Raw genomic sequence first — 13,842 nt, 5'->3', positions numbered from 1 at the left:
AGCAGATATTAGTGTTTATTATTGTATTAGTAAACAACTATTACTCATCCTGTGGCCACATAAGTGGAGGCTGGTGTATAAAAAGATAATGAATGACAGTATTGTGAAACACAGTGATAATGTGAAATATATCTTCATAGGAGAAGTTAGAAATGTTGATCTGGTCTGCAAACAACTACAATATAGTGCATAAAATGTGAATTCATTGTTTTTATACTGCTTACAACTGCTAAACAGGAGTGCAGTGTTACTGCTGAAGACTTAAATTGTTTTCATTTTACTTTGTTATACTCAGAGATACGGATGAGACGTGTGCAGGGAAAAGCGGCATCCCGTCCATTATTAAAATCTACATACAGCTTGCAACTGCGCTGGAGAAAGGGGATGGGGAGAAATAACGATGTTAGTACCGTAAAAAAAACAATACAGCCACTCCTGTAACACTGAGAAATAACCGGCATGGCTACGTCCTCTTCGTATGTGCAGGGAAAACTTGCAGCTGATGTGTCGAAACAGGGTGCAGCGAGCTAACAAGCTGATCTGGAACTCCGGGGAAGCTGCTCTGACTGGGCCCCATGCAGCCAACTGGGCCGGGGCTCCAGCCGTGGGATCCCGGGGGGGCCCTGCACCCACCCACCGGGACCCGACACAGGGACACAACCAGCAGCAGCAGCAGCACCAGCTGTCACGCAGGCCATCACGGCCTAACCAACGCCGCCTGTCACTCACCCAGCGGAGGGCCGTCAATCAGGCTGCACCCGGGAGGGAGCTGGGAGGCGGGACACTGCCCGGCCCCAAACAAAGACATACTTACATTTGCAAGCGGTTTCAGCGCCACTACTATTTTGAAAGAATGATAGAGTGGTCCTGATAAGAGAAAACGACAAAGGACAAAGAGTGGAGGGGGGTCTGGGGAAGAGGGGGTCAGATAGTAAAGAGGTGGGAGAGCTTGATAACATTCACACTTTGCTTACATCTCTCCATTTGTGTTGGTGCCCCAGGAAAATCTCATTAGGGAGTTCTGGTTGGAGAGCATAATGCATTTGTTGTCAATTGATTATCTGTGCTTCTCACTATGTAAATCTCTTTCTAGAATTTTAGCTTTAAGTCTTTATTGGGATTTTTCTGTGGCTCTAGATACATTTTCTGGCAAAATGTCTGAAAACACACTTTAAATACACTTTTTTTTTTCATCTTTTCATTTTAGCTTTTTTAACGTCTAAGCATGTTTCACGATACACTTAAAATGAATATAATTCTTTGATCTCCTCCGGCTCAGTTTCTATGAGTCTGTCTGTCAACTTTCTCCCCTCTTCAGTATCTGGTGCGGCAAAAATAAACTAACAAGCAATAGGTGTGGAAGACTCTGCGGATTCTCTTTAGGCTTTTGTTGTCTTGTTCACACCTACCTATGAGTTATTCTAATTGCATGTTTCGTCCCTTTGTCGACTCGCAGGTAGGGGATTGCCTGTAATTGAGGTCACACCTAAACCTTTTGTCCTGACCTGCTCATTAGCCCCTCGCACTGTCGTTCTGCATGTTCAACCAAAGCCAGGGGCTTTCTGTGCAGTGAGTTGTGTGGAATATGCACAGGATTTGTAGATAAAGGAAGGTTCACAGCACTATTTCAATACAGAGGAATGACTCTCTTCTCACAGATAAAGATAAGTCCATCCTCTTTGCTATCTTGTACTGTATCTCTTTGGGTGCTGAGAACAATCGTCTTCCATTTGGTCACTTCTCTCTCCTGCAAACGACTGACATCCTAATGGCAAACAGCACAAATTCAACCTGTCAGAGCAAGACCAACACCTGCATTGTGGCGGAGCTGCCAAAAGAGGAAGAGAATGAAAAGGGGTTCTACAAGAGGGACAAAGGCCGCTGCCCTGAGCTGTTTGTGTTGTGAGATGTAGACTACTGATGCCTTAGGCCTCCTTCTCTTTGCACTCCAGCTGGAACTATTGTTGCTCTTGTTCAAATTTGCTTTAGGTTCTGTGGACCCAACCCAAAGAAATTCCTCCTTTACCACGTTTTAGTTTCTCTCTCTTCACATTTGGGTCCGTCATTACACACTAGTCTACCCTCAATTATGCAACATAATATTTACAAACACCTCTTATGATAACTACGGGGATATGGTGGGAGAAACAAAAGAGGAGAGGTCAGCAATATAAGCGATTATTTTCATTTTCAGTAAATCAGACTATTTAGACCGTTTGGACCACAAATGTCAAACTGTTCAAAAGATGCCCAAATTACATCTTCAAATGTCTTGTCTGACCAAAAGTCCAAAACCCAAAGATATTGAGTTTATTATTATTATTATTATTGTATAAAGCTGGAACTTGATAATGTGTAGCATTTTTTCCCTGTTAATGCTTGACTTAATCGATTACTCCATTCAAAATAGGAGTATATTATTTTTCAATTGAATAATCCATAAATTGTTTCAGCATTTCTTCTCGTCTCTTCGGGTCTCTCACGATGCATTTTAAGTATACGGAAGTACTGACACCGACAGAAAACACATTATAATACATTACATGGCAATTCCGCTGTTGAATTTAGTGTTTGAGCAATGAGTTCAGAAGTTGACGTGGTTTTGTTTTCGGAGTAAAAACAATGTATTCATTTCTTCATATTGGTCGATAATAAAACAATGGTTAATTGTAGAAATTGTTGTAACTTGCACAATTTTCTATTTTTACGAAAGATTAACTTAATATTTACAATTTTGCATTATTTTGAATTCACTTAATTGTGTGTATTTCATAAAGGATGACACTGCATCACAGCCAACAGCTCTCTAAAATATTTTTTTAGCAACATTATAATCTTCATTAAGGTAGAGCTTTGTGTTGAACCTTTGTATTAGACTGCATTGTTTTCAGCAAGCTGTACCTAATAAGCTGAAAACTGAGCGTACATTCTTAGTATGTAAATTACCTGCAACAAGGAAATCAATACACTACATTTGTTGATGTAGTGTACATCACCCCCCCCCCATACATTTGCAAGTTATCCTTTTAACTGTTTCAAATAATTAGGAAAAAAGAATATCAACTGCTGGTGTAACTTTTATAAAGTCAGATGGACACGCTCAGATATGTTAAATATGTGTATGTGCACACTTATAGGCTAATGTGAGGCTTAAATATTAGAAATAATTCAGTTCATAAGTCTGCAATTTACTTGTATGCAGGTGTTATTAACAGTGAGGACCAATGCATTTCTTCAAAATAAGAAACAAAGGATGCACGACATGAAGAAGACAGTAAAGCATGTCTCATTATACGCCTATCGGCTAAAGAAATGGACAGATTTTAAAAGAGTTTCATCGAAAGCAAATGCAGAAAAAAGCAACTTATTGAGGTTAAGTGAAAAGAGTTATAGTTAATAAAAACTTTAGGCAATTGAAGGTTAAAACTCAAGGTAACAAGGTTATAAAAGTGGAGTACATTTTGGGCTTAAAGTAAAAATGTAACAAAAACTGAAATAAAAATCTAAACAGAAAATATTGTAAAATAAATATATGTAAAGTGGCTTTAGGTATCATCACTGCATGTCTTTTCACTTTAATACTTTTGTCAGTATCGCCCCCAGCACTACCCCTCTCAATAGGGTTAATATAATAATACAAATTATGCAAGATAAAAGAGGTGAAGCTCCCTTGAACCCAAACACAGAGCTTATGTGGCTCTTTTGAAGGGTATGAAGGGGGGAGAGACAGTGGAATAAGAAGTGTAATCTTCTCCTCTTATCTCCAACAACCCCCTCCACACACACATACATTAGCATCTGTTATCTCACAATTATCATATACATTAGTCAACACCTGTTTCACTTAACCTCGTTTAATTAGGACCATTGAAACGTTGTGCTTCATTCAAAAAAAATGCCATCCGACATGTAAAAGGGCAGTTTGTTATGGTTCAGTCAATAAATTAACAAATAAAAAGATATGGTTCTAAAAGACAACTTGGTTATATTCATTCAATTATTTAATGAAAGAACTGCAAGAGGTTTATTTTGGAGAATGTAACACATCCGTATAGTGACACTTTTACGCATACATGCGTAAAACGTACTTTAATTGTTTATTCGCGTAATTTAATGTCATCGAGATGGTTAATTCAATTCACAAAACTACAGATCTGTAGAGGATGAAGTGTCATATGCGACAGTAGAGACTGGCGGGATGTTGTTAACTGAATTCAGGTCATTTTCTAAGCTCTCCGGCGATTAGTGCTAGACATGCGAAGTGTTAAATCCGTCTTTAAAAATACATCAAACTGGTGTAAGTTTCTATGTCTTGAAAACTAAAGAGGTAAAATAAAAACAAAATAAAAACGATTAAAACGTATAAATGGAAAATCAAATAATGACTCGTTTCGTCTTCTGTTTATGAGCTATGAAATGTAAAAAAAAAAGAAAGAAAAAAAGTTTTATTTTGGGCTGCTATCAAAATGAGATCAATAATACAAACCTAAAGACTGTATTTCTATGACAAAATATGAGCCGATGGTAAAGTCTGAGTCTTTATTCACCTCTCAAAAGAAAAATGTTGCATTTGAATTGAAACTTCAGGTCTTTTCAAACAAATCTTGTGTTGCGATAAGCAGCACATATTTAGCTCCTCCACGAAAACGTTAAAAGGAACAGCGGAGGGCCTCTTTGATGGGATTTGTTGCCAGTGAAAGCTGTGGGTCTTTTGAACGTAGCTGTCAGTCACTACCAGTGGGACCTCCCCCTGCTCACTCACCCCCCCCCACCCCCCCCCCCCCCCCCCCCCCCCCCCCCCCCCCCCCCCCCCCCACCCCACCCCCACCCCCGCTCACCCCCCTACAAACACACGCTGGCAGCTGGGTGTATATAAATAGATCCAGGAGGTCGGATTGCCACTCAAAGCCGAATAGCTGGGACGCAGGAAAGATGCCCGCATCGCATACTGGAATTGGCAGCTTTTTCTTGGAGCGGAACATCAGCATGCCGACTGGATATCAGTTCCCGGTGCTGGGATGCCCACCGAGTGTGCAGCAGCAACAGGCGCAGCATCTGGCAGCGATGGCAGCTGGAATTCCAATAACGTACTCTGGACTACAGGGATACAACTTCATCCCCTATCCACACCACAGGCACATCACACACATGGTGAGTTGATAATTCACAAAGTAATTCAGAACTTACATTAAAATCTCAAGTGGAATCATTACAACCTACTTTTAAACAGAGACGTAAGTAAAATCTGATTTTGGAGAAGCTTAACAACTCATTTTCAGAAAAAGGCATCGTGGAGAATTTACTCTCACACACTGAGTCGTACTTACGTTATGTTAGCCTAAAGCCTCAAAAACGTTCCCAGAATCCACGAGTTCAGGAAACGTTCCCCTTTATTACATTTCTGTCTATAAACAATTGAATTGTGTGCTCTGGGTCAAGGGTCGTCAAATCCGTGCGTAATTGCGCACAATCGAGATTCCTTTGCTAGCTCTTACGTTCCTTCTCTCTGTTTTCCAGAACAACGGTTTCGACTTGAAGGCCACCTCTCCCTACCATCACGCGCTACTGGCTCGAGGGGGGGCTTTCTATCCACCGTATCGCCCTGGAGCAGCCGAGGATCCCGGTAGGGTCGCCAAAGTGGCCACCCGAGAGAGCACCGGCGCGCTCAAGGCCTGGCTTAACGAGCACCTGAAGAACCCGTATCCGACCAAGGGCGAGAAAATCATGCTCGCCATCATCACCAAAATGAGCCTCACGCAGGTCTCCACCTGGTTCGCCAACGCAAGGCGACGCCTGAAGAAGGAGAACAGGGTCAGCTGGGCGTGTAAGGGGAAATCAGACGAGGAGGAGGATGATGAGCAGGAGGGAGAGAGCGACGATGCAGACAGTTCCACGCAGAACTGTCATCTGGATGAGGAAGAGCCTCGAGGTGACTCCGCACACACCGATGAGCACGAAGACGGCGCTTTGGACAGCTCAGCGTGTGTGGGTGCGCGGTTGGAGATGCCGCAGCAGCCAAGCAGCGAGCACGAGGACAGAAAACTTGCACTTGTTAAGAAAGTTGAAGAGAGCGACTCTGATCACACGCTATCGGAGAGTAAAGAAAACATTGCCTGTCAGAAACCCAAAATCTGGTCTTTGGCCGAGACCGCCACCTCAGAGACTGTTAAGAAACCCCTGGACAATATTTACCACCCGGCCGGTAAACTGTGGGCCGAGTGGGCTTCAAGAAACGGACTGTTCGTTCCGTCATGTTACACCACTCGTGAAATGGTCTGAGTGGCTATTTAGACACACGTGAGAGACACTTTTCCACTTCTATGCACTTTAAACTTTCAAACCTCAGGGAGTTGGTCGATTATTCCTGAAGTTTGCAGTGAAACGAAAACCTGTTTTGAGACCAAAGACTATACACATGTTGTAAATAAATGTAGATGTATTTTTCCATCGCCAACATGTAAATTATGTTTCCTTTGTCTATTCATGAAGAAATATTTTGCTTAAATAAAGTTCAGCATCTAAATAAAATTGTTTTGACTGGTCTATAACAGTTTGTGTTAATAAGGGCACAGAAGGTAGCATTTTCTTCAAGATGAATTTAAATTCCCATGTAAGATTAAAAGAGAAGTTGGCTTATTCATGTAAATTGGATGAGTACAAAGAGAGTATTGGCCTTACTTTGCATATCAAACCCAAGACCCAAGTCTATTTAATCTTCCCAAACAGGTTTTGGGCCAGATTGTTGCTGAGTAATCCCTGCCATTACACGTTGAACAATTCCACTCCGAGTTTTTTGAAATGCCTGTGTGACTGCATGTTGATAGTTGTGTTTATTTTAGCCAATTTATCCTCTGCAATATAAAATTGACTTTAGATTAGGCAGCAGCCGCAGCAGGCTCACGTGTCTGTTCCAAGTTACGTTTAGGGTCTGGAAGAAGGATTCTTCACTATCACGTTTCCGTGTAAATTCAAAGGGCTGTACCTTCATTAATCCCGGGATAATGAGAAAGCCCCTGGGCGCGTTGTTGCCTTGTCTTCTGGCCTCGCCTCTGCATGCAAATCCCTACAAACGGGAACACACAGAGGGCAGATTAGCTCTTATCTGAGCCCATTTTCTCACAACAAACAGATGAATATAATAGAATGTCACAAAACTTCAAAATGTTAAGAGCTACTTCTAAAACTATCTCCTTTTGATTTGGATTTTTACAGTGGTAGCATACCTAATTACACGGGTTTCTACTCCTTATAGTTCCAGTTTACAAAGAACATATTTCAGCAGTGGGGCACTGAGACACTATTTGATGAGCTGCATTTCCAACAGTCTACAGTGAAGCTATCGCGCCCCTCTGAGGAAACTAAGTGGAACTACAGCACGACACATTCCATCCAATCTGCGCTGGGAGGTAGAAGCAACAGGTGCATGTTCGTTAAATGTTAGGATTCAGTAAATAAGACAATGGTTAAACATATATTTTCCGATTGAACGTGACTTACACTTTCCAAGGATATTATTATCTCCAATGGCCATCACGAATAAACGTCCATAAATCCGCTTTGATATCATGAACGCTCATTTAAACTCCAGGAATTGACTGAGAATCTTCATGTTTTTACGTTTTTTCGTGAGTATCAAAGTGATCCGGTAATAGGTGTCCGAACACCCGTGGGTCCACTGCAAAGATGAACAGCTTGTAGCGAATTCGGCTCACTTTCAACGCTGCCATTCTTCCGTAAACAAACAGATAATAATGACTGAACTTGAGTTAGCATGGATTTAGAAGGACATTATACTTCCTCATAATGTCCCCCAAGGCATTATGGGAACTGACTCGATTTTAGTGACAGACTTTGAAAACCCCTGCATTTAATAGACACACTAACAAATAGCAGGAAAAAGAAACACTCCGGATTAACATTGAAGTGGCGTGCATTTTAATGCAAATTCAAATGTTTTTTAAATTACATGCGTTTTCCATTCACAACTATCCCCATAACATAACTTTGTACAATTATGTATTTTTTTAAATTACGCAATCTAAAAGATTAACATATAATACAATGACAAAATGAAGAATGCTACTAACTTTAAAAATACAACATATGCCATACACAGCAGTAGAATGTAGTTTCTAAAGTAGTTACACTACAACTCCATTATTAGAGAATGAGTTCAATATACTGTAAACACTTAGCGCTACTATACACATCATAAGGGGGAAACTATGTACAACAGAAACATAGGGCAACATTACACAACAGGTTCAATTCATAATTACATGCTATCAGCAATGATCATAGTGACAGCGGCGGCTTTCAGTCTGTAAATGTCTGCGTTTGTGATTCCTGTCGAGAAAGGATTGACGATTTCCCATTTTCCTGAGTCACATAGTTTCCATTTTCACTGAGAGCTAAATCTGGTAACACTTCCTGGCTCAGCTCATCCTCGTTTTCCTCCGGTGTCCTCACACCAGCCTCCTCTTGAGAGGACTGCAGCTCATGCATCATGGACTCTTCCTCAGTAGGATCAGTTGGGTTTGTTATCAGCACTTTGGTTTCTCTCAGTGGCTCCCTTTTGTCGCCCCGACATGACTCAAAACAGACCTACAAGAGAGTAAAATAGCGTTCAAATGTAGAAATATAAGAAATATGGAATATTACATATCAGTTGTGGCCATAGAAAAAACTTTTTTCATGAATTCAAGGTCAACAGTTGTAGTTTGTCAGTGTGTTTATATGCTCTGAATGTAAGAGATTACTCCACTTCCACATTAATAGAAAACCTGGTTTCCATTATTAGATTATGAGATTAAGAATGTTAACACCGTTCCACCCTGTAGACCCCAAATTAAATGTCATTTAAAATAATAGTTTAACATTTTAGGAATTGACCTCATTCACTTTTTTGTAGATAGTTAAATGAGAAGATTCACGCGACTCTCATGGCTGATGGCTAAAAATGAAAGCTAGTACCAGCAGTCAGTTAGCTTAGCTTAGCATAAAGACTGTTTAACAGCTATCCTGGCTCTGTTTAAAAAAGTACACAAAACACAACTTGTTGTCTTCAAACTTCAGTTTGTGTTCGTTTTAAATAAATCACACACAACTAGTTTACTAGTGAGGCGAGCTATTCCCCCTGTTTCTAGACTTTATGCCAAGCTAAGCTAACCACCCACTGGTTGGATCGTTTTCAGAATGCTACAGGTTACTTCAGTCAGTCAACAACGTAGGATGAAAATCACATTTACCTTCACTTTTCCTTTTGTGTCTCCTGGTTTAACGCAGAAAAAACAGAGAACATGAGTACAGTAAGTGGATTAATGAAACTTGAACATGTCATAAAAGAGAGCATTTAAAGCACAACGTACCTTTGCAAAAACAACACCAGCAAGCACAACCTATAAACCCAAGGAGACCCACAAAACACACAATTCCGATCACAACTCCATGTGACCGTGAGGTTTCCTCTGCAACACAAGAAAAAGAGAGAAAAAACATTAATCACATATGCTTGTATCATTCTTACTTTTAAATTCTAAAAATGTGGTTATTCAGCCGTTAAAACACAGTGGAGTCCAGACATGAATTTAAACAATGTGTCGGTGAAAGCTGTTAATCACACACTCAAAACCGCAGACCAACACAGGTTTACGAGATCTATCATCACATCGCCTCCATAGTTTCGCTTTAAGCAAGCCACCACAAACCACACGGCTGCAGATGGCAGGAGAGTGAAAAGTGAGAAACTTTTACAATTTATCAGCCTACGCAGAACTTACCACAGATGTTGTCAGACAGGTCTGTTCCTTCTTTTTCAACATGGTATCCATCCATACATCTGCAGAGGATTTTACAGTGTTAAAGGATAATTCCTGGTTTCAGATTCAGGTGATTACATGACCTGAAGTTTCATATTCAACTCCCATTCAAGCATACTGACATGTTTGGTGAATAGGGTACTCTGCTAAAGTGACAAAAAAAAAGTTCCTGCGTAGGACATTATGGGAAATGTGCTTTCCTACAGAGAGTTTGATGAAAAGATCAATGCCACTCTCCTACCTAACCAGCAAATATACAGCTACAGCTAGTTAGCTTAGCATAGAAACATAAACATAAGAAATAGGGGGAAACAGCTAGCCTGGCAAGGTAACAAAAACACACCAACTAGCACTTCTGAAGCTCACTGATTAAGATGTCATAACGAGGGGTTAAGAGCTAGACTATTTCTAGGCCTGCTGCTGATTAATATATATATATATATATATATATGAGAGTGGTATTGATCTTTTCATTGAACTCTTTGTAAAAGCGCAAATAAGTGGATTTTCTGAATTGTTTCCTTTATAAGTGACTTAGTAAGCTTGAGGGAGCCCATGACAAGACAAAAACCAAAATGAGAAGAAATCATTTCCATGTTTATCTCTGAAACAGCCTTGAGGACAAAAAGGTGTTGTTCTTTTGAAGGTTTGTTTGCCGAAATACACAAGCCGAGATTAAATAGTAAACTGAGGTTCTATAGGTGTGAGATTTTTGGACGTGGGAATTTGAGTTCCTGCACTTACATTGTCCATTTCTTGCAGACATCGCCCCATGAGTTGTCTTCAGAAAATGTGCCCTCTGTGCATTTCTGACACACTGTGTTATGCGTGTGGTTGCCTGAAAGCAGAGTGTGAAAGATTCAGCACATTGTCAAAACAAAGCTGGCCATTCTTTACATTTGAATGTGAATCAAAGCGATGTGTCATACCTATGGATCGAGCTCCGTGTCCTGGTTTACAGGGTGTGTGTGGCACACAGGTTATACATTCTGCACTGGAGCAGTGGAATCCCTCTTTACACATGCAGGTGCTTCGTTCCTTCTTGTTCTTCTGGACACTAACATTAAAGTTCTTATCTGAAAGTAGAATGGACACAAGTTGTAAATTGTGCTACATCGAACTAAAGTCTATCAGTGTATACCTAGCAACAGTTGTGTTTAGTTCTTACGTGGGTCACAGTATGGTTGACGTTGACACTTGGTTTCAGTTGTGTATTTATCCTGATACTCATTGTCTCCACATTCTGTGCACTGAGGATCCAGACAAGTATCACCGGACGGCATTCTGGTCCCTGAAAAAACATACAGTAAGTTCTTATTCATAGTCAACAATCTGTGCAGTACTATAATATTCATCTCAGGTATATACAGTAAATGGGGACATGTGGCTTCATGGAGTAGTTAGATAGTTTTGGAGAAATAAGCTTTCTCGCTGAGAGTTAGATGACAAGATTGATACCATTCTCCTATCTGTCCGTTAACTACATAGTTACATCCAGGGGACAGTTAGCTTAGCATAAAGACTGAACACAGGCTAGCCTGCTCTGTCTAAAGGACGGTAACAAAACAATGCCTCCACCAGCTCCTCTAAATCTCACTAATTAACATGTTTCGGATTAGTTTACAAAAGACAAAGTGTAAAAACAAGAAGTTGCAATTTCGCGTGGGGTTGTGTGCTCTGCAGGTCTGCTGGATATTTATTTTGGTATAGTTTAGTTTAGTCTGTGACATGTTAAATCCTAATGCCCATTACAAATTCCCAAGGTGACATCTTAAAATGTCTGGTTTGTTCCACCAAAAGTACAAAACCAAAAGATATTCACTTCACAATGTTGCGAAAATTAGCAAATCATCGAATTTGAAAAGCTGGAGCCAGAGAATGTTTCCCCCCCGCCCACTATTTTTGAGAAAGTTCCTGATGTTCTACCTGGATGTAGCTTAATATCTAACAGACGATTATGAGCGAGGTATCGATCTTCTCATAATCTTGGCGAGAAATCTAATAAGACGATTTCCCAAAATGTTGAACTATTTCTGTTCCTGTGGACATTGGGATGGGGAGAGTGAAAGAGAAACCAACGAAGGAAAAAAGCAAATTGAAAGCAAAAGTAAATGTTATTAGCATCAGTGATCATGCTCTTTGATAAATGTGCTACTTTTTGCCATCTGTGACTTCTATATGCTGTACCTTTAACGTGTATTTAACTCATGTAGCTATGGGGGGGACATCCATTACATTTACACCTCGATATAGACTACGTGGCTCCCAATTGTTCATGTTTTTAGGACAGCGAGTGCCTGTGTGGCTGCAATAATAGAAGTAACATGTTCCTGGATCATTTTTAGATATGCAAACAAAGTCAGCGGAGCATGTTTACGTACCTGGACCACACATTTTGCAGCACCCCCCATTCTTCTCATATTGAGTTAGAGGGTCGCAGGGCTGAGCAGCGGTCATCACCTGTATGACAACAAGCGGGAATAAGAGCAGTGAACATGAATAAGAGCAGTGAACATGAACACATGAATAAGAGCAGTGAACATGAATAAGAGCATGAATAAGAGCAGTGAACATGAGCACATGAATAAGAGCATATCATGTCTCTGTCGCGGCTGTTGGACCACTTCCTCTCCAGAGCAGACTGGATGAGGCGTGACGGAAAGTCCCAAACATTCAAGAAGCTGTCAACTCTGAAACTGAATGCCAGCTGCCACTCGTTCTTTCTTTTGCACATTGTATCTGCTTTAATATCATTATTTTGCGTATTTTGTGTAATTAAGAAAAGAAACAAGTCATGCGTTTTTACTGCTGCGAGTTAAACGAAAGTGAAAGTAACTTGTAACAGACGTGCGTCAAAGGGTGTAACCGTGAAATAACCGTGAAATGCACAATTTCGCCCATAATATCACATTTAGCTGTACATCTGAGTAAAAATACCAATAGAATGATTTAGAATTAGCACCAATTATATAGCCAACAATCCCACGACTAAACGATAAAGCGTAAATGCTGCTACTTATCCTACTATCTAACAAAGAAATACATTGATTAGATTACTCACCGAACAACCCATGATCATCATTATCAGCAGCAGCAAAAGATGCATTTTAGTGGATCGTGTCCGCGGCATGTTGCTCTCCGCTTCAACAGCAACAGTGTGTGTCGCTATACTCTCAAGTGTGCCCTCTTAAGGGAGGAGCTGCTCTAAGGGTATTTCCTGTGTGTGTGTTTTTTTCTTTCTTGACCGTTTCCTGTAAATTAATAGTATCGTGACGGCAGTTTGGTTCCTAAAATGTCCAGAAGGGACTGTCAATTCATTCATTCATGGTTCGTTTGAACCCTTGAGGATTGAGTTTGGAAAGTGCATAGTGTCTATCCAAACTATAAACAATAACACATGTGCTCATATACTTAATTTGCTCCAGGAATCTTATAAAGAATGTTATTGCCTGTTAAGTTAGTATTTGTATTATTATGTTTTTTTCGCTCCTCTCTTGTTCTTTGATTTATTCATTTTGTAGTATAGTAATATAGTTTCTTATGTCCTAGTTGAATGTATCACCCTAGTTACATCAATAAAAAAACAACATGTAGTAAATCATATTATTATATTATTCAATACGTTGCATTTAAAAAGGGTAATTCGCTTTTATAGGCAACAGAGGCTTATTTCTTTCATTGTTCTCGGTCACACATGTGCCTCGAGCCTGAAACTACACCAGATCCAGGGATTTCCCAATAATTTGTCACCAGGGGGGGATTTCCTAACACGCTCAGCTTGTGACTGTTAGTGAAGGTGCTGCTGCTGTGTTCAGACATGCGCACTGACCATTTAAAGTGTCTAAAACGTAATCGAGTGAGCCCTACACCATTCAGATTTTGTTGCGTGTGTATTCATGCAATTACGGCATATGTACAGCGGGTACAGCTAAAGAGGCACATGCGCACTTTATTTCTCACAACCAATCACTTGCTGGAAATTCCAATGGATTCCTGATAATAATAATATTTGTGTTCTTTTCCT

The 13,842-nt window shown here is 40.3% G+C and overlaps 1 protein-coding gene across 1 annotated transcript; it reads right to left on the bottom strand.

Moving 5' to 3' along the window:
* Positions 1 to 7,918: 7,918 nt before the first annotated feature.
* On the bottom strand, positions 7,919 to 12,995 carry cd40 (CD40 molecule, TNF receptor superfamily member 5). Its single transcript, XM_079179007.1, has 9 exons — positions 12,880 to 12,995; positions 12,200 to 12,278; positions 10,987 to 11,109; positions 10,748 to 10,894; positions 10,563 to 10,656; positions 9,780 to 9,838; positions 9,369 to 9,467; positions 9,249 to 9,271; positions 7,919 to 8,604 (listed from the first exon to the last, which is right to left on the bottom strand). Exons 1-9 carry the CDS (start codon positions 12,946 to 12,948, stop codon positions 8,317 to 8,319), a joined length of 981 nt encoding a protein of 326 aa, XP_079035133.1. The 5' UTR covers positions 12,949 to 12,995; the 3' UTR covers positions 7,919 to 8,316.
* Between the last annotated feature and the right edge of the window lie 847 nt (positions 12,996 to 13,842).

The sequence above is a fragment of the Pholis gunnellus genome (assembly GCF_910591455.1).
Source record: "Pholis gunnellus genome assembly, chromosome: 2".
NCBI classification, from domain to species: Eukaryota; Metazoa; Chordata; class Actinopteri; order Perciformes; family Pholidae; genus Pholis; species Pholis gunnellus.
The sequence above is the reverse complement of the archived record's forward strand: the minus strand, read 5'-3'. Positions and strand labels throughout refer to the sequence as shown.